This window comes from Peromyscus maniculatus, chromosome 8, assembly GCF_049852395.1.
Source record: "Peromyscus maniculatus bairdii isolate BWxNUB_F1_BW_parent chromosome 8, HU_Pman_BW_mat_3.1, whole genome shotgun sequence".
NCBI classification, from domain to species: domain Eukaryota; kingdom Metazoa; phylum Chordata; class Mammalia; order Rodentia; family Cricetidae; genus Peromyscus; species Peromyscus maniculatus.
Genome location: NC_134859.1, coordinates 89,342,054 through 89,362,256, shown reverse-complemented (window position 1 = coordinate 89,362,256; position 20,203 = coordinate 89,342,054). Strand labels below are relative to the sequence as shown.

The 20,203-nt window shown below is 56.9% G+C and overlaps 1 protein-coding gene across 6 annotated transcripts in view; it reads left to right on the top strand.

Moving 5' to 3' along the window:
* Positions 1–20,203, top strand: part of Hdac5 (histone deacetylase 5) — a 36,109-nt gene that overhangs the window by 12,297 nt on the left and 3,609 nt on the right. The window contains exons 3-19 of one of the 6 annotated variants that reach the window (XM_006970612.4): positions 883–954; positions 5,260–5,376; positions 12,011–12,270; positions 12,369–12,513; positions 12,598–12,712; positions 13,214–13,344; positions 13,506–13,652; positions 13,744–13,871; positions 14,201–14,332; positions 14,519–14,741; positions 16,425–16,636; positions 16,820–17,098; positions 17,762–17,927; positions 18,637–18,770; positions 19,090–19,210; positions 19,570–19,619; positions 19,781–19,888. In XM_006970612.4, the coding sequence (XP_006970674.1) occupies positions 12,040–12,270; positions 12,369–12,513; positions 12,598–12,712; positions 13,214–13,344; positions 13,506–13,652; positions 13,744–13,871; positions 14,201–14,332; positions 14,519–14,741; positions 16,425–16,636; positions 16,820–17,098; positions 17,762–17,927; positions 18,637–18,770; positions 19,090–19,210; positions 19,570–19,619; positions 19,781–19,888 (2,322 nt within the window). In that variant the 5' untranslated portion in view covers positions 883–954; positions 5,260–5,376; positions 12,011–12,039. Of the gene's footprint in view, positions 1–687; positions 955–5,259; positions 5,377–12,010; positions 12,271–12,368; positions 12,514–12,597; positions 12,713–13,213; positions 13,345–13,505; positions 13,653–13,743; positions 13,872–14,200; positions 14,333–14,518; positions 14,742–16,424; positions 16,637–16,819; positions 17,099–17,761; positions 17,928–18,636; positions 18,771–19,089; positions 19,211–19,569; positions 19,620–19,780; positions 19,889–20,203 lie in introns of those variants that run through there. The other 5 variants (XM_042282886.2, XM_006970611.4, XM_006970610.4 and 2 more) reach the window with 5 other exon arrangements.

The following is a 20,203-nucleotide window of genomic DNA, read 5'->3' as shown; positions in this document are numbered from 1 at the left end:
AGGTGTGAGGTTAGGCCAGGTGGTTGGATGTCTGTCACCCTCCCTAGGCTTTTTGATTCCTTTCCCCGCTCTGCACGTAAAGGGGGAAGGTAGCAGGTCCAGGCTGGCTTCTTGGTGACCAGTGCATTGTTTGCCCACAGCAGTAGCCAGAGCTGATCCCAGATGCTGAGTCCCCTGCCTGTACTCTTCCCCCGGTCCAGCCACTGGCCACCCAGGTCTGTGGCCTTGGCCCTGAGTGCAGGCCTTCCCAGTCCCCCCTCCCCCTTGACTGGCGCTTCCTCCTGGGGTGGAACGCGCCTCCCCCCCCCCCCCATGGGGCCTCCGCCAGGCCTGGGCTCCTGGCAGCCAGCCGGCGGCTCCCTGAGCATGCTCCACCTATTTATAGACAGGGCCCTCCCCCAACTGCTATTTCAGTCTCTTGCCAGCTGCCGGCGGCTCATTCGGGGAGGAGGAGCAGGGATCCAGGCCCAGAGCTGTCACCGGTGGCGCTGGGAGGGAACACGGAGAGCCTGCCTGCCCACTGAGCTCCCCTTCCTGTCCCCTGAGCACCCAGCCATAGCCCATCTCCTGGAACCTCTGGACAGGCCTTGGTCCATGCTCCTGTAGTAGATAGAGAGCAGGGCCTACAGCCTCATTAGCCTGCCTGCCTCTGCCGCCTCCAGAGCGCCCAGGCCGGATGAGGCGCCTCCTTGCCTTGTGGGTCCCAGCGGCAGTGGCCTGAGGGAGTCCTTGAGCGGCCTGCTGGCCCCGCTGGCCACCTTCCCCTCACCGGCCCCTTCCGCCTCGGGCGGCCCCTCCCTGGCATGTTGCTGGTGCCCAAGGCACAGGGGCTCGTGGAGATGCTGCAAACCATCTATGAGACCGAGTCCTGTTTCTCAGCAGATGGCATGTCAGGCCGGGAACCAACCTTGGAAATCCTGCCGCGGACTCCTCTGCACAGCATCCCTGTGGCAGGTAAGTGGCTCTGTGTCCCCACCTGCCCTCGGCTCTTGGGCATCCTTCTGCGTGGATGGAGCACCTACTGTGAGTCTTGCCCCATGGGGGTCTTGCTTCAGCCTCTCTTTGAGAGTTCCGTTGAACGTCCGTGGATTGGAAGAGCCGTGCTTCTAGGGCGATCTCCCGTCCCTTCCTCGTCCAGAGCTGCCCTTCCACCCTGCCGGCCTCTGCCGTTTCCCTCCAGTGCCTCTGCCTTCGGCAGGATCAGCTCAGCGGCTAGGGGCTGGGGCTTCCTAGAGGATTCTGGCCTAGTTGGCACCATGGTCAGAGGGGAGGAAGTGGGTCAGTGACCTGTCTCCAGGCTGCTTGCTCCCCACAATTGAGCAGAGGAAGATGCTGTACCTGGGGTACCTACAGGAATCAGAAATGCCCTGGCTTTTGTGGTTTGGTGTGACCTGGGCAGGGTACAGTGACTTTGGCAAGTTTTCGGTCAGGACATTCCTGAGAATGGCCACTTAGGGAGGAGGTTCGTTGGGGTAGGCTGGAGCAGAGACTAGCTGCTGGGGTGTTGAAGGATTTTGGCTGCCTCACTTCCTAGCTTCCTCCTATCTCTTCCACTTCCTGAGGATAGAAAAGTGTTACTTTCACTCCAGTGGGCTTGAAGACACCCTGACCTAAGCTTGAGGAGTCCTAGCCCGGCCACCTTCTCTGGGGGAACTTTTTTGATCCTTGGTGGGGCGTGGAGTCCCCCCCGCTCCCCAAGCTGGCCACTCCTTCTCTCACTCCCAGGAACCTGTTGGCAGCATCAGGCCCTTTTGGTACAGCCTCCCCACCAGGCTGGCACCACAGGATGCTTCCTCCAGGGAGGGGCCTGCTGGACCCATGCCCGCTCGGCCCCTCCTGGCCGTGGCTGGCTTGGTACTTGTGTGAGAGAGAGAATATATGTGTCTGTGTGCTGGAGTCCTTGACTCTGGATATGTGGGTGTGGATCTGAAGGGTCCAATTAGAAGGTGGGAGCTGTGTGCCTCTCTGGGTACCTGGGATTTGGCTCTCGGCTGTCCAGGCATAAGGTTTCAGTAGGATAGGGAGGTGTCAGGAGAATGTTTTGGGAAGGTTCGGAAACTCCTTGGACATGATTTGATGTCTGCCTGGACATAGATAATGATGTCCACTTAGTGTCCTCTTGTAGGGCAGAGTCGTGGAGACCAGCCCTGCAGTGTGCCCACCAGGCTTCTGGGATGGAGCCCAAAAGGCTGGTTCTTGCCCAGGGCTAATTGAGCTACACACAGCCCCTGTCCTCAGCCCCCGAACCTGGGCCTGTGGGTATTAAGGTGGCTCTTGGGAGGTGAAGGGAAGTCTGCAGAGCATTGCCTAGGGTGGCTGCTAGCTGTCCACCCGTTTTGCACTGAGCCTCCAGTTGGCCCCAGGTTCCCTCTTATTTACTCTTCCTCTTTGAATTAGACCCCAGAAATCCTGAAAGTTTAGGACCATGTTCTTCTATCCCTGCATGTACCCCAGCCAATCCCTGTCCCCAGATCTCCAACCTGGCCTTCTGAGCCGCGGCGCGCAGTCCCTGCTGGCAGGAGGGAGGCGTGAGTCACTGGAGCAGCCCCGGGAGAGGGCTAAGAATGTTCCCCCTGAGCAGCTCTGATGCTGCTGTGTCTGTGACGCTGCTGAGGACAGATATAGGCCTGGAGCTTGGCTGCCTTTTTTTTTTTTTTTGGACTCTGGAATGTAAATAGACGTTTCAAATAGAAACACTTTAACCTTTGGGTTAAGAAAAAAAAATCCACCCTAGATAAACATGGCCATGAGGGCCCAGAGGCCTGGTGTTTCCCTTCTGTCCCCTTTCCCTTCAGACACTCTCTCCTTCCAATTTCTGGAGCAGCCTCTAGACAAGACGCAAAATCCCGAGACTGAAAAAAGCCAGTTTCCTGGGGTGCTTTTTTGGACGGTGTTGCTGGTCTCCCCAGTCCAAGGGATTGGAGAAGAGACCCTTCCAAGATGCTGCCCCTCTATCCCTTGCAGCAGCAAGTCCTGGGAATTCTTGTTGGGGGGCAGCTTTTGCTCCCCGAGCTGTGTGGTTGGCTGCCAACGCCCAGCACCTAGCACAGTGGGTGGGTACCTAGATGAATGGGTGTTCCATGAGGGGGCGGAGGCCCAGCCTTTTGGCAGGATGCCTGGGCACTATTCTGGGGCTTGACCTGGTGGCTGAAGAGAGACAGCAACAGTGGGCACTGAAGGGTAAGGGAGCTCAAGAGGGGCACCCGCACTCCGCTCTTCTTGCTTAAGGAAGGGACAAGGGGACAGTTTCTGCTTCCATTGCTGGTGGCCTCTCTTGACAGATGGGTGTCTCTGTCTAGCCACCCTGTCCCTGCCCAGCGCACAGTGGGCATCTCCACTTGACCCTAGCTTGAGGATCCTGGGATCGTCAACTCCTCTGTGGGATTCCCAATGACCCAGAGCTGGGCTCTGATTTCCCTGTCCATTTCTGGTTGAGCTGAGTCCTGGACACTATGAGAAGCAGTGGCAGAGGAGGAGGCTTCTCTACCCACTGAAGGAGGTATGGATCTGGCGTGTGCCAGGAAGGAATGCTCTGGATGTTGGGAAGTCCCATGGGAAACCGGGGCTTTCCCTGGCTGTTCTTATTTAGGCTCTTGAGGCCATTCCGAGCATGGCTGTGTGTCAGAAATGTGTAGGTGTGGGGATGCCAGGAAGGTAGGAAGGGCAGGACTTGAATGGAACTAATATTGTAATACACAAGGTGACAAGGATACCCGGGACTTTCCTCACTCTTTTCTTTTAGGAAGGACGTTAATAACCCACATTCCATAATTGAGAAGGATCAGAGAAGTCAAAGAACTTACTCAGAATCACAGAATAAGTAGGAGCTAAGATTTGAACTCAGGTCTGTCTGTGTGGGGCCATTGTAAATCCACCCAAAAGCTTTTACTCACATTTCTCTAAAAAATGGTTCTTTGTCTGGGTGGGTGTGTCCTTGTACCTGATGTCTGTAGCTTAGCATCCAGAGCATGGGCTAGATTGAACTCCAGTCTGTCCCTTCAGTGGGTGCCTATCTGCAGTCTAGAACCTGAACAACCGTATGTGGTAGGCCTGCCTGTTTGTGCTCCTAGGGAGCAGGGCCCGTTCTGGCCCCACTCCTGGGGTGTCTAAGGGTAGTCTTTTTTTTTTTTTTCCCTATAAATACTTGGAACCGCTTAGCCAATTATCTCTCTCCCTGCAGGCGCTTTGGCTCCAAGGAAGCTGAGGGCTCAGGAACAGAGTAAAACACCCACCCGGGCAGACAGCCTCTCCTGCCCCCATGCCCTCCTGCCTCATCTTGTTTTTGAGACCCTCAGCTGTCTCTTCCCCCTCTGCACAGCTGCCAGACAGGAAATCAGATTAACCGTGTCCACACACAGCTGTAACAGCTGTCAGAGTGTCCGCAGGGGACAGTGCAGGCAGGACAGGGAAGTTGTGAGACCGTGGTTCTCTGGCTTTGAATTGCAACAGAATTGCCAAGGGGCTGTGTTCAGATGCAGGTTCTGAGTCGGTAGCGCGGCTCAGGAGGCAACATTTAAACTCCTCCTCTGGTGGTTCTGATGAGCGAGCTAGAGTCTGGGTTCTCTCTCATGTTTCGTGGAAGGCCCTGGTGGGAGGAGGGTCCATGCGGAGGGCGGGTGGCTGTTACCCTAGACAGACAACTACAGTTCCCAGCAGCCTGGCAGTCTAGAGAGAGGATGTTTTGAGATGCCAGGAGCAGGTGTCTGAACTTGAGCAGGGTTGGGGGATTATGGCAAGCAGCCAGGTGGACAGGGTGCCTTGCTGGACACTCAAGCCTGGCTTGCGCATGGAGAATGGAGGCAGGCCTGCCCTGGGGTCCCTGCCTCCTCCACTCCCTCCAGGTAGGCAGCAACAGTGCCAGCAACAGCTGCAGGCTTGGCGTGGTTACTGTGCCTTTTAATTGCCCGCAGCTTCTGTGCCCAGGTATTTTTTGGGATGGTGGGGAGGTGAGAATCCTCGCCTCCTAAAATCAGCGCTGACTCCAGGGATACCTTGTGTCCTCCACCTGGATTCCGCATCCCTATCAGGTCTTTCAGAGTCTCAGCCTGCCTCCAGCGTCCCCTCCACTTGTCCTCTCTCTTCAACCTCTGGGCTCCGGCGACCTTCGTCTAGGTTGCTGGCTCCTTAGGGCTCCTCGTTACACCTCTCACTGAATTTGGCAGCAGCCTCCAGGCTCTCCCCTTTTTGCTTTGTAGGGAGCGGGGCAGAGAGAGCCAGGAGAGTCTAGATTAAGCACTGGCTCCTCTGCCTCCTTTTCAGGTGACCTTGGACAAGCGTGTTCCCTCTGTGGCCTCACTTTCCTCTTCCTGCAGCCGGGGGCGTTGAGTTGCCGAGCTCCTGGGCCTTTTCCTTACTGACATTCTGAGGGTCTCTGAGGTCAGTTTCATGTTGCTTCTGCCTTGCTGGAGGAAGGGCTGAGGGTCTCCCAGCACCTTGCCCCAGAAGGATAGAGAAATAGCCTTGGGGAGAGGTGTTACCTATAGTGGGGCACTCTAGTGAAGTTAAGGATGGGAGGATTTCAGACTCCTTAGCGTGGGGGTGGGTGGGTGATTTGAAAGCAGGGTCCAGAGCCTGTGCTCATTATTCCAGGTGATGTTTCGGGGGGATGGTTGGGATCCCACTGCTGAGACTTGAGCTGCAAAAAGCAGGCAGTGAAGCCAGGGAAATGGCCTTGAAGTGCTGGCGTGGAGAGGATGCAGCTCCCAGAACCTCGTCTTTTTCAGTGGCACCTAGCTGCTGGCCGTGCTGCAGGTCATAGGAAGGGCTCTGATGGGACAGGACCACAGAGTGACCTTCAGACAACCTGGATGAGAACTAAGGCTTTCCCGTGCCCGGAGGCTGAGCCTCGCATTTGTAGAGCCTCAGTGGTCTGTGAAGTTGCCCTTACGTAATTCTTAGCGATTTGTGTGCTTTACTTTTTGTTTAAAAATCAAAACAAAACACCAAACACATTTTAATTTACTTATTTTATTTTTGTGTATAATTGTTTTGCCTGCTTTGTGTGTCTGTGTGCCCATGTGCATGCCTGGTACCTGAGGAGCCCAGAAGAGGGCCTTGGATCTCCCAGGACTGGAATTACAGATGGTTGTGAACCACTGTGTGAGCACCAGGAATTGAACCTGGGTCCTCTAGAAAAGCAGCCAGTGATCCTAACCAATGAGTGATCTCTCCAGTCCTTTTTCTCTGTGTGTGTGTGTTTATGAGAGACAGAGAGAGACACACACACACACACATACATACGCGCCTGCGCGCGCACACAGAGACAGAGAGAGACAGAGACAGTGAGAATGTCTGTGTAGTCCAGGCTGACCTTGAACTTACCTTGTTGCTCAGGGATTCTCCTGCCTCAACCCTTCTGCCATCATATTTGACTGTTTTTTTTTTTTTTTTTAAATCATTTTCTTTCTTAGACAGGGTCTGATTATGTAGTTCTCTTTGGCCTAGAACTTACTGTGTAGACAAGGCTGGTTTTGAACTCACAGAGATGTTTTCGATTTTTTTTTTTCCTGAAGCTGAGGACAAAACCCAGGGCCTTGTGCTTGCTTGCTAGGCAAGCGCTCTACCACTGAGCTAAATCCCCAACCCTGTTTTCGATTTTTTTAAATAATTTATTTAAATTTATTTTATGTACATTGGTATGAAGGTGTCAGATCCCCTGGAACTGGAGTTTCAGACAGTTACGGGCTGCCATGTGGTTGCTGGGAATTGAACCTAGGACCTCTGGAAGAGCAGCCAGTGCTCTTAACCGCTGAGCCATCCCTTCGATCCCTGTTTTTGATCTTTTGAGACAGGGTCTGGCAGTGTAGCTCAGGTTGACCCCACTCCCACCCTGAGTACTAGGATTAGGGGCATGCCACCACACCTGGCTATCATGTGAACTTTAGAAACATTTATGATGATGATGATGATGATGATGCTCATTATTATTTTGGTGCTGGTGATCATACACAGAGCCTCATGTATCAGGCAAGCACTCTATCACTGTGGTACAGGCTGAGCCCATAGAAACACTGAGTAGTAGTCTATAGGCTTTGCTAGATTGCCAAAGCCAGCACACACACACACACACACACACACACACACACACACACCAGGAGCCATTAATAATAATAATAATAGCCTAGTTCTTCTGAGATCTTCCAGGGCCTGTGCCAGGCTCCCCAGCATTCTCTTGGGCTTGGCAACCTGGGAGGTAGGTGCTCGGCTGCCATTTTGCAGATGCTTGCATGAAGCATGGGGAGGCGCCTAGAGCCTTGATGAAGGAGTGGCGCAGCCTGGAGTCCGGGCCGCCTCTCTCCAAAGCCCTCACTCTTAACCATTACATGATCGTGTTCGCCTGCATGGCTGGACGAGTTGTGTCAATTGCTAGGTGAGAGTCATCATCCCCGGCCTGTACATGTGGCAATGCTGTCTGAATTGTGGTAGAGCCTGTTGAGCCTCACCTGGCCTCTCCAGTCACGTCAGAGCACAGAAATAGATCATGGGAAACCGTCCCTGGTGGGGAGGGGTCATCGGCGTCATGGGCAAGTGTGAAGTGTGCTCCCTGCCTCCTTCCAAATTCTCCCAAGGCCAAGACAGGGACAGGAGCCCTTTTTCCACTCTCCAAGGGATAGACAAGGTAATTAGACATTTCAGGAAGCTGCCGGCTGTTGGCAAAGGAGGCTACCTGGATCCCGATGGGGTGCGCCGTCTTCTTGGGTGGGCTTCCCGCCTGTGCTGCCTGAAATGATACCCCACACTGGAGCCAGGCTGAGCATTGTGCTTGGGAACATCCTGCCCATGCCGGAAGCCAGGCCACCTGGGTTTGGATCCCCGCTCTCTTCTGCGCTGCCATCTCTCTCTGAAGCTTGACTTCCCAAGCCTGTCACCAAGGGCTGAAAACAGATGGCCTCAGAGGACCCCTTCACCCTGTCCCCTCTAGGCACAGTGACACCACAGAGTCAAGGATTGTCTGCATAGGCCTTGCTTCTTCAATCCTGAGTGCCATATAGCTTAATGCTCCCTTGTCTTAGATCCCCTCCTTGCTCAGTGGCTCCTGGAGAAGGATCTTTCAGTGATAGACACTGAGCCTCTTGGGTCTTTTGGTGGGTCTGAACCCTGGGGTGACCCAGGGTTCCCCCAATGAGCAGAAAGCACCTTTCCCTGCTGGCCAGGGTTTGTTTCCCAGGAAGCTGACTTGTGACGTCTCCAAGGGAGGGTGGAGCATGGCTCGCTTGCAGAGTGTTCCAAGCAGGAGCAGGGCTTGTCCTGGGGTAGCTAGATCTGTTTCTTTTGAGCCCTAGTTCCCAGAGGTACTGTCCAAACCTGTTTCTTGTGGCCCAGAGTCCCTTACCCACCTAGAGACCGTATCTCTTTGCCTGGGACTTGCTGTTTTAACTTGATAAATCACGGTTTTGTTGTTATTAGTTGAGACAGGGTTTTGCTCTGTAGCCCAGGCTGGACTAGAACTCACTGCAGCCTTCCTGCCTCAGCTTTCTAAATGCTGGCACCAGCCACCATGGCTGGCTGTGGTTATTATTTTGTTTTTGAGGCAGGATCTCACTGAGCTACTCAGTCTGGCTTCCACCTCACAATCCCTTGGCTTCAGTCTCCCGCGTATCTAGGATTACAGTGTGCAACCTCCAGGTCACCCCGTGTTCTTAGGCTAAGGCCATGCTGGCAGTGGGCACAGAGTTGCCCCGTTAGTCCCTCCTTCTGAGGGGCCCAGGCATCTTTTGTGCTATAGAACCTCCTGGGCTGATGGGATTCATGGACAGAAGAGGCCCCCTGGATGAGAAGGAAATATCAGTAGGTGTCATCTCTGCCCAGTTCTACCCATGAGCTTTGCTCATGGGCAGCAGGGCCATCCGGACGGCTGGACACACAGCACCGCCCACCCCACTGCTTGGGCTGGGGGCTTCTGCATGGAGGCAGCATGGGTCAGTTTGCTCCTAAGGCTGCCGCTCCCTGGAGAGAGTCCAGGTTTGAGTTCTTAGGATAGGTGGCTAATGCCTATCCCTGGAGCCCTGGCACCTCTTGCCACAGGAAGTTCCTGGCATTGGCTCTGTTCTGTTCTGTGCAGATCAGCATGAGGCCTGGGGTGGGGTGGAGCAGGTGAAATAAGGATCCAGGGTCTTGCTGTCCCCTGTGGTCTTGGCCTTTCAGGGGGCTCTTGGCTCGCCTGAGCTCTCACACAGTCGTCTGGTTGAGTGGAACATGCCCCTCTGCCCACCCTTTCCGTTTTCCCCAAGGTTCTCCAGCCCTCCTAGGTCCACCAGGAGGCAGCCAAGAGCCTCTTCCTGTCCTGACACACCCACTTCCCCTTCCACGCGCTTGGCCTGAATGGCAGCTGCTGTCACCTGCTCTGTTCTTGCCAAGCTGGCAGAGGGCAGAGATCCTTAAGGGGGTGCCAGGCCAGCCAGGCAGACTGCATTTGGGGACCCCATTCTCATTCTTCCCTGGCTTCCATCCTGAAAGGAGCCAGGTTGCCACCTGGCAGAGCCTGGCTCCGTTGCATGCTGCCACAGACTAACATCCTCTCCTGATTCCTGCTTGCATGGGAGCAAAGCTGTGCGGCAGAGCCTGCTGCCGCCTGCATACCAACGGGGCCGGGGTGCCCACTGCAGCACGGAGGCAGGCATCTCAGCAGTACGAGAAGTGGGAGGGTCCCCCTTAGGTGAACACCCGAACTTTCTGCAGGGCTCCTGCGAAGGAAGACAGCCCTGCCCCACCACTGTTCCGACCTGGGCTATCTGTGGGAGCCAGGGTCTTTAGAGTCTTACTCTTTCCTGGGCCGATGGGCTAGCCTCTACCTCCAACAGCCCTGGCATTGCAAGGAGCAGGAGGTTGAAGCGGGTCCACTTCTTGGTAGAGCGTCAGGACCAAGGCAGCCCCGGCGGGGAACTGAGAGCCCTCCAGCCAGCGGAGGCTTTGCTGAGTGCTGCAGGGGCTGGGTAGACGAGAGACTGGCCGCCAGTCCTTTGCTGCCCTCCTGCTTTTCATCCTGATGTCGAGCGGGTCCTCACCAGAAAGGCCCCAGGAGTTTTCACGCGCCTTTCATCTGGGTGCCGGGGCAGGGCATGGAATAGCGGGAAAGTGACAGGGTGCGTGCAGTGGGGGCTGGGGGGGGGGGTTGTGTGTGTCTGTGTGTGTGACTCCACCCTTATGGCCTCATCTGGCCACTCCTGCAGATGTGGCTCTGGCCTGGTGGCCACAGAGTCGTCAGTGTGGCTGACAGAGAAACCACAGAGGAATGTGCTCAGCTTATGTTGGGCGAAGAGGGGGTACTAAGAGACATCCTGCTCAGGCTCTCCCTCCCCACCCCACCTCCCACTTCTGGTGGGTCTCCCGGGCATATTAGGCATAAAGGTGGTGTGGCGTGCTCCCGGCCTGGTGATGCCCTTCAGTACTGTGTACTGAAGTACCGAGGACATATGTGGGGGGCTCTTTTTAGCCCTTCCCACCACATACCCTTCCCACTCTTAATGTAGGGTCAGGTGTAGGGGGTGAGGGAGTGTGAAGAGGCCTGAGTACTGGGAGCCATCAGGATGTCAGGGTTGTGTCTCCCCTCTGCCTGGGATGCAGTAGGCCACTTGGCTGGGGGAACATCTTCCTAGCCCCGTGGTGTGGCCTCCCTGGGCTAGAGCGAGGAATGTAGGATTTTCCTTTGGAGCGGTGGGGAGAAAAGGAGATGGGTTGCTGTTATCTTTCTGACTTCCTTCTTCCCGGGCAGTGGTATCCTGCCTTCCCCTTCCTGTTAGCTGCAGGCGGCTTTGTGGGGTGTGGGTTGGGCTTGGGGGCTTCCTGCTGGTGTGGTGTTTGCCTGGTTGCCCTGGCAACCATTGGGCAGTGATGTGGAATGACATTCAGTGACCAGAGGACAGTGCACAGGGATCAGGAGGTCAAGACCCAACCTTCCCATAAGCCAGTTGGAACCTTTCCCATCCCGTGGCCCATTGTCCGTGTGTACCTCGGACCCACCCGGTGGATCCCTCTAGCACTGTGCCCTTCCGGGGGGATCCTCCCCTGGTTGGAGACTGAGGTCCTCGCCACAGCTCCCGGCCCCCGCCCCCCATCACTCTTCCTGTCTGATTCCCTTTCCTTTCCTGTCTCCTCCTCCCACCTCCTCCCTGCACTCCCATTCTCTCCCCCCCTCCCCCCCAACACAGCTGCTGTTTGGCTCACTCTATATATAGCGGCATTTTCAGGGTAATTACAATAAAACTGTTGAAAAGAGATAATCCAGCAGAGGAAGCCGGGCTGACTCCCAGGCCTCGCTTGTCCCTGGCTGGGTGCAGCCCTTACACCCCCTTTCCCCCGAGGCCTTCTGTTCCCACCCTGCCCCCTCCATGCCTGCCCTCCCCCCCCCACCTGCCTCACTTGCCCCAGCTGAGATGAGACTGAGAGACCCACAGAGAGCAAGCTATCTGGAAGGTCTTCGCAGGCCCAATCTCTGCCTCAGTTTCTCTTCAGGTATAGGCTTAGGTGGGGAGAAGGACAAGGGCCAGTGAGTGAAAGTGTGAGATTTAGATTCATCTCGCGGTTCTTCAGTCACCTGGCTTTGTTTGGTCGAGTTACTCAAAACTCTCTCTGCCTCGGTTTGCTTCTCTGTGAAAGGGGTAATAATAATAGAATCGGACTCCTGTATCACTGTGCCATTGAAATGAGCCGTGCGTACAAAATGCCTGGTATTAACTGTCAGTGAGAGTATCAGGTGTTGGGCACTGACACGCTCCAGCGGCAATTCATCACACTCGTGTGTAGATATGTTTTTTCCTCGAACCCAAGGCCTTGTGCATGCCAGGCCGACCCTTCCCTTCCTGCATCCCTGTTGCAAAGTTTCTTATTGAAGTTCATGCCTTCAGCCTCATTTGGAGACAGTGGAAGGCAGTGTCCGTGGGTGGAGAGCTTTCTGTCGTGCGGGGTCTGGTGGACCTGTCTGGTAGTCTCTTGGGCCCGGGAGCCAGGCCGTCAGGGCTGAGAGCAGTCTGGGACTGGACCCACTGACCGCTTGCGTGTCTTGTGCCCACAGTGGAGGTGAAGCCGGTGCTGCCAGGAGCCATGCCCAGCTCCATGGGGGGTGGAGGTGGAGGTAGCCCCAGCCCTGTGGAGCTGCGGGGGGCTCTGGCAGGCCCCATGGACCCTGCGCTACGGGAGCAGCAGCTGCAGCAAGAGCTCCTGGTGCTCAAGCAGCAGCAGCAGCTGCAGAAGCAGCTCTTGTTCGCCGAGTTTCAGAAGCAGCACGACCACCTGACGAGGCAGCATGAAGTCCAGCTGCAGAAGCACCTCAAGGTGAGCGGGCGGGCGGGCGGGGCTCGGGGCCCACCCGAGGCGCCGCCCTGCCTGGGTCTGCCTCACCCCGGCCTCTGCCCTCCCCGTACCCACCACAGCAGCAGCAGGAGATGCTGGCGGCTAAGAGGCAGCAGGAGCTGGAGCAGCAGCGGCAGCGGGAGCAGCAGCGGCAAGAGGAGCTGGAGAAGCAGCGGCTGGAGCAGCAGCTGCTCATCCTCCGCAACAAGGAGAAGAGCAAAGAGAGTAAGGCCAGTGCACAGTGCCTGGGCCCTGCCACGCCGCAGCCCCGGCCCCGGGCGCCCGCCTCAGCTGCGTCCTGTTCCGCAGGTGCCATCGCCAGCACCGAGGTAAAGCTGAGGCTCCAGGAATTCCTCTTGTCGAAGTCAAAGGAGCCCACGCCAGGCGGCCTCAACCATTCCCTCCCACAGCACCCCAAATGCTGGTAATGGCGCTGGGGGGCAGGGGTTGGCAGAGGGGCCCTGCTCAGGGGCTGTCTGGTTATAGGATGGCTTGGGGCTCCCTGCCTTGTAACCATTTTTGAGTTCTGCAGTCTGTCCTAGTAGGGAAGCTCTCCATCCTGTTTCTCTTCCTCCCCTTCCCAGGATCCACTTTTTTTTTCCTCCCTCTGTAATGTACAACCCTAGCTCCGTGAGGGGTAGGGGTGGAGGTAGCCACCCCCCACGTGGCCTTTCCATAGCTCTTCCTTGCTATGCTGCGTGTGGTAGCATATGCCTATAGTTGTAGCACTCAGGAGGTAGAGGCAGAAAAAACAGGGGTTCATACTTGTCCTTGGCTACCCAGCAAGTCTGAGGCCAGCCTGGGCTATATTCAAAACATCAAAATATAAAGACAAAACAAAATCTTCCAAATCAAGCGACTAGCCTGTCGGTGGCAGGTCCAGGGGGTAGGTGGTAATCTAGGTCTGCTTCCACCCCACCCCCAGGGGAGCCCACCACGCTTCTTTGGACCAGAGTTCCCCTCCCCAGAGCGGCCCTCCTGGGACGCCTCCCTCCTACAAACTGCCTTTGCTTGGGCCCTATGACAGCCGCGATGACTTCCCCCTCCGCAAAACAGGTGCGTGAGTCCTGGCTTCCAGGAACATGGCTCCGAGGGGCAGAGGCGGGCAGGAGCAGAGAGGGCCGGGCGGCTGCCCCGAGCTGCCCCTGGCCGGCGGGCTGGGCTTCCGGTTGGTGTGTAGATAAGACCAACCTGAGTCCCAGCTACTTTCTCTCCAGCCTCTGAACCCAACTTAAAAGTCCGTTCGAGGCTAAAACAGAAGGTGGCGGAGAGGAGAAGCAGTCCCCTCCTGCGTCGAAAGGATGGCACTGTTATCAGTACCTTTAAGAAGAGAGCGGTTGAAATCACGGGCACAGGGCCTGGGGGTAAGGCCTCCTCTCCTGCCGCCCTGCGGGTGGAGGTCTGGGAGGAGGGGCGCCTCAGAGCAGGCCCAGGTGACAGCCGCTTCTCCTGTAGTGCCGTCCTCTGCGTGTAACAGTGCGTGTAACAGTGCGCCCGGCTCCGGCCCCAGCTCTCCCAACAGTTCCCACAGCACCATCGCTGAAAACGGCTTCACTGGCTCGGTCCCCAACATCCCCACGGAGGTACAGGACTGACCGGGGGCGGTGGCGGTGGCGGTGGCGGTGGTGGTGCAGGGGTGCTCTTTCTTTTGGAAGGAGAGGTGTGGCTCTCTGGTCCAGCTGAGTGCTCAGCCAAGATGCCTCTGTGTACATGGGGAGGTTCTGGCCTGGATACGTTGCCTTGAAAAGAGATCTGCCCCCCAGGCCCCTGCCTCTCTGTCGCCCCCACTGGGGGCTCAGGGTTGGGGGGAGAGGAGAGACCGTTCAGAGCCCTTGGCCGTGGTCCAGGTTGCCCCCCTCTCGGCTGTCTGCCTGTGTCTGCTTTCATGCCTCTTTGCTGACTTCTCCCCCAGATGCTCCCCCAGCACCGGGCCCTCCCTCTGGACAGCTCCCCAAACCAGTTCAGCCTCTACACGTCTCCTTCTCTGCCCAACATCTCCCTAGGGCTGCAGGCCACAGTCACTGTCACCAACTCGCACCTCACCGTAAGTACAGGGCGCGCGCATTGTCCTCGCCGGGGCCTTTGCCTTTCCCAAAGCCCCGAGGGAGCTGAGAGGGCATGGCCTGATCTGGCGGCTGGGCAGAGAGTCCGAGAGGGATGCCGGTCCGAGTCGGCACGACGGGCAGTCCCGGCCTGTGCCTTATCTGCCATCTCTCTCCAACCTCACCAGGCCTCCCCGAAGCTGTCGACACAGCAGGAGGCTGAGAGGCAGGCCCTTCAGTCCCTGCGGCAGGGCGGCACACTGACTGGCAAGTTCATGAGCACGTCGTCCATCCCCGGCTGCCTGCTGGGCGTGGCACTGGAGGGCGACACGAGCCCCCACGGGCACGCCTCTCTGCTGCAGCATGTTCTGCTCCTGGAACAGGCCCGGCAGCAGAGCACACTCATAGCTGGTGAGTGGATGAGCGGTGTGCCCAAGGAGGGGTGTCCGGCTGCCGTGGGAACGCAAGTCAGGGCTCTCCCTTAGGGAAGAGTAGCCGGGAATCCTCTCCAGCCCTGCCACAACCGTTAGCAACATCACCGATTCCTTACTCTGAAAGCGTCAGGTACCGGCACTTGTCTGGTAATTCCTGGCACTGACCGAACCTGCCGCTGTCACCAAGTTCATATTCCACAGCAGAGCTGGCCAGCAGGAATAATGCAGACGGCACTCTGTTTATTGGTGGGGGGGTGGGGGGGTGGGCAGGGCTCACTGTGTCATTATGTAGCCCAGGTTGGCCTCAAACTAAGGGCAGTCCTCTTCCCTCCGCCTCCAGAGTGCTAGGATTACGGACGTGACATGTCACACCGAGCTGCAAACCCATACCCTTGACTTAAAACTTTCACCATAGTTAAACATTGTAGAGAGGGCTGAGAAGGTGGCTCACTGGGTCGAGTGATCACCATGCCAGCATGAGGATTCAAGTTCAGATCCCCACGTCTCATGGAAAGCCAGACGCAGTAGCACAAGTTTGTGTTCCTAGCACATGTTCCCATGTGAGATGGAGACAGAGACAGGAATTCTTGGAAGCTCACAGGCCAGCTGGCCTGGTATACATTGCAGGAAACAGTAGGAATGCCCTGTTAAACAAGGCAGAAGGCAAGGACTGACGCCCTAGGCGGTTCCCTGACGTCCACCTTTGTGCAATGCTGCATGCACACACATGAACGTGTGCACGCATATACACCATGCAAGCACTATTTTATTCTCGCTCTCTCTTTGAGACATTGTTTCACTGTGTAGACCAGACTAGCCTCTAACTCAGTGATCTACCTGCATTTTGATGGGATTAAAGCTGGGTGCCACCAAGCCCAGCAATATTATTTTTTTCTTAAAGAAATGGGTGGAATTAATCTAATAATATATATTCCTTTCTTTCTTTTCTTTTTCTCTTTCTTTCTTTCTTTCTTTCTTTCTTTCTTTCTTTCTTTCTTTCTTTCTTTCTTTTTCTTTCTTTCTCTCTCTCTCTCTCTTTCTTTCTTTCTCTCTTTCTTTCTTTCTCTCTCTCTCTTTCTTTCTTTCTTTCTTTTTTTTTTTTTTGAGACAGGGTTTCTCTATGTAGCCTTGGCTGTCCCAGAAGGCGTGGGCTACTATCGCCTGGCTTATATATTTAACGTCTATCTAGAATATTATTATCATTTCAGTTTTTGTTTCCTGTGAGCCTGGGAATCCCGTGTATGTTTCGTACTGGTAGCTCATGTCGATTTAGGCCATGTTTCAAAGGCTCACTCGTGCCCATAGCAATGACATTGGACAGGGTTAGACAGTCAGTCCTTAGTACCTGCGGACATTCTTAGGGGCTCTGCTAGAAAGACCCATGATCTTGGCCCAGAACTTCTCAGAGTCTACCGGCGTGGGCGATCGATCTTGTTGAAGCTGGCGAGAGCTAACCATTGTTCCTGCCTGTGGTGGGCCCAAGACTACTTGTGCACCCTCAGGCAAAGCAAAGGGAGAGGAAAGGGACCCTAGGAAGGCTTGCCGTTACCAGTGGCTCAGAGCTCACTGTTCAGGTGCAGGGAGGAGAGGGAATGGGGCTCAGCCTCAGGGACAGGCTGGCACCCCCAATAGTGCTTACTCCCCTTCTCCACCTCCATAGTGCCGCTCCATGGGCAGTCCCCATTGGTGACGGGCGAACGTGTGGCCACCAGCATGAGGACGGTGGGCAAGCTCCCGAGGCACCGACCTCTGAGCCGCACTCAGTCCTCCCCACTGCCGCAGAGTCCCCAGGCGCTGCAGCAGCTGGTCATGCAGCAGCAGCACCAGCAGTTCCTAGAGAAGCAGAAGCACCAGCAGATGCAGCTGGGCAAGGTACATCCAGACAGCCGATGTCCGGGGCTACCCGGGAGGGAGCCACCTTCGCGTTTTCCAGTTCCCATAGAAGTGTGTGGACAGGTGCCTGGCTGGGAGAGGGGGAGAAAGGTAGTGGACCTACTTGGGCTAAAGGTTGCCCCAGCCGCCCCCACCCCCAGGCAGTGGCCTTTCTTCTCCCAGATCCTTACCAAGACTGGGGAACTGCCAAGGCAGCCCACCACCCACCCCGAGGAGACGGAGGAGGAGCTGACAGAGCAGCAGGAGGCCTTGCTGGGGGAGGGGGCCCTGACCATGCCCCGGGAAGGCTCCACAGAGAGCGAGAGCACCCAGGAAGACCTAGAGGAGGAGGAGGAGGAAGAGGAGGAGGAGGAAGACTGCATTCAGGTCAAGGATGAGGACGGCGAGAGTGGTCCTGATGAGGGCCCCGACTTAGAGGAGTCCAGTGCTGGCTACAAAAAGGTACCTCCCACGCCCTCGGTCTCCACTGACTGCCCTTCCCGTCCGTCCCGTCCCGAGTGGTGAGGTTGCCAGGCCTGGAGCAGCTTTCTAAAGAGCCAGAAGGGGAGGAGAGACCAGGAGGGAGTGGGAGGGGCCTCCTGTTTGGCCCCTGAGCTGTGCCTGCCCGCCAGTCTCCCTCTGTGACTGCCCTTGCCTCTCACCTGTGCGTGTGTGTGCCTGTGCGTGTGTGCCTGCATGTGGCTGTGTGTGTCTGCGTTTGTGTCGCCTGCGTCGGCTGGTTGTGCGTTGGTCTCTGCGTGCGTGCATGCGTGCGTGTGTACACACACGCCCCCACTGTTACTACAGTGTGCCTTGAGCCTAGCGCGCTCCATTCATTGCGGACACAGCCCCAAGCCCTCAGGCCTGACTCATCCCGCCCCCACCCACCCCCGTCCCTCTCAGCCTCTTACCTCAATGCTACTATTTGGAGTGACTCATCACATCCCCCATCTTCCCCATCTTGCAGGAGATGGCAAGGCTGGAGTGTCTCCTGTCCCTGGAGGGAGCAAGTGGGAGGAGGTGGGGGAAGGAGGAGACTTGGGGGCCCTCTGGAGGCCGAAAGGACCCTGTTCTCAGTTCCATCCAGGCGGAGCCTTACCCAGGCCTCTTCCTGCTCCTTTCCAGTTGTTCACAGATGCCCAGCAGCTGCAGCCCCTGCAGGTGTACCAGGCACCCCTCAGCCTGGCCACTGTGCCTCATCAGGCCCTGGGCCGCACCCAGTCCTCGCCTGCTGCTCCCGGGAGCATGAAGAGCCCCCCAGACCAGCCCACTAAGCACCTCTTCACCACAGGTAAGCCCCACCACTGCCCAATCCTGTCCTTTCGCCGTGCACCAGGGGCTTGGATGTGTAGCATCCATGGTCCTGCATACACGCTGCATGGGAGGGACGGGTCCTCATCTCTCCCTGGGCACCACAGCTATTCATGGGAGCAGCAGCAGCAGCTTCTCTCCACGCAGGAGGGTAGGCAGCCTCGCTCCTGCTCCATGGGGCTGCATTGTCTTCCCCGACTCCCCACCTAGGGCACCTGCTTTTACACCTTCTTCCCACGAGTCCTGGAGCCTTGGGTGGAGAGTCCACTGTCTCTTTTAGTTCTTGCCCTCCTGGCCTCCTGGCCTCCTGGCCTCCTTCTCCCTGTGGGGTTGACAGTGCGGCTTCAGGAGAACCCAGAAGCCTTTTGCCCATGCGGCTACCCCGTGCTCGGTTCTGACATGGCACAGACTTGCTGACTCGGTCTCGCCGGTGGGGCACAGTGCCGCCATGAGCAGACATGATGGGGGAGAGGAGGGATTCGCCATGGGAACGGTATAGGGGATGCAGAAGACAGATCGGGACAGACCGCAGCAGCCAGGCTGGGTTTGAAGAGAGCAATTTCAGGAGAGGAGAGAGGGTGTGTAGGTGAGTGTTGGTGGACAGCTAGGCTAGCTAGAGACAGTTATTAGGACAGGGTGTGCTGTAGGGTTCAGAACAGTTCTGGCTGACACCAGGGTCTGTGGCCCAGGTGTGGTCTATGACACGTTCATGCTGAAGCACCAGTGCATGTGCGGGAATACACATGTGCACCCAGAGCACGCCGGCCGCATCCAGAGCATCTGGTCCCGGCTGCAGGAGACTGGCCTGCTCAGCAAGTGTGAGGTGAGGGAGCGCCCTACCTTCAGCCGGGACCTCCATCTGAGTGATGCCTTCACGCCCCTCCTCACAAAGCCTCTCCCACACCCTGGCCCTCCAGTCAGTGCTGGGATCTCCCCGGTTCCATCCCTTGTGCTCTGCTTCCCTCTCGGTCCCCAGCTAACCTGGGAAAGAATCCTGGAGTGGGGTCTCGAGGGCCAAGAAGGCATAGTTATCCAAATCCATTAGATCTCCTGGAGTTGGGCTCCGTGAGCCCTGGGCTGTGGTTGTCAAGAGAGTTGAGCCTTGTCAACGCTCTCTGGCCCCTCTTGACCCCCTCTGGCAGCGGATCCGGGGTCGCAAAGCCACGCTGGATGAGATCCAGACAGTGCACTCTGAGTACCACACCCTGCTCTATGGGACCAGCCCCCTCAACCGGCAGAAGCTGGACAGCAAGAAGCTGCTTGGTGAGCTGCAGGCCATGGTCTCACGTGTGTCCTCAGTCCGAGTGTGATGGGGCTGTCATGAAGACCACCCAGCCAGAGTAGGCAGCCGTCCTAGTGGGTCACACCCCCCGCCCCAGAGAGTGCCATTAGCCTAGATGCAGATTGAACATACTGTAGGGCATCAGGCGTAAGGGTGGACTTGATGGTAGTCGGTGGTCTGTGTTTCTTCTCAACCTGTCATGTCCCTCCTATTTGCCTCTAGAGATAGGTCATCTTCCCAGAACAGGAGATAGAGGCTTTCAGCTGGCATGGACTGCATAGCCCATGCCAACTGGCACCTGGGACACCTTTCAGAGCATCTCTGTCCCTCTTCCTTGCAGGCCCCATCAGCCAGAAGATGTACGCCATGCTGCCTTGTGGGGGCATTGGGGTGAGTTGGATATGTGGGAGCGGGAGTGGGCAAGTGGCTCTCCCAGCTCGGCCCCTTCCTCCCTGCCCCCCACGGCTGCTGGCCTGCTTTCTGGTGCCCACTCCCATTCCTCCCCTCCCCCTGCAGAGGGCACACTGAAGCCCGATCTCCTGCCCCTGCAGGTGGACAGTGACACTGTGTGGAATGAGATGCACTCCTCCAGTGCCGTGCGGATGGCAGTGGGCTGCCTGGTGGAGCTGGCCTTCAAGGTGGCTGCGGGAGAGCTGAAGGTAAGGATGCGTTTGTGGCCTCGGTGCTCCTCGGCTGGTGTTCAGGGGCAGCGTGGACCTCCCTTTATCAAGACGTTGTCCTTTTGCAACTTTGAAGTCTTGAGTGCCGGAATGGGGAGAAGCTTGAGGGACAGCCGTGGTTTGAGGGTCATGGGGGACCAGGGAGGCACCAAAAGCACACACCTCTTGTGTGTAAGGGAGGGAAGCGGTGTGCCCGGAGGGCCTGCTGCAGTTGGCATTCCTGAAAGTGCAGTTCTGTGTCCCCAACCCCCTCCTGGCTTGTGCCTCCCTCCTGCGTCTACCCTGTCCCCGGCC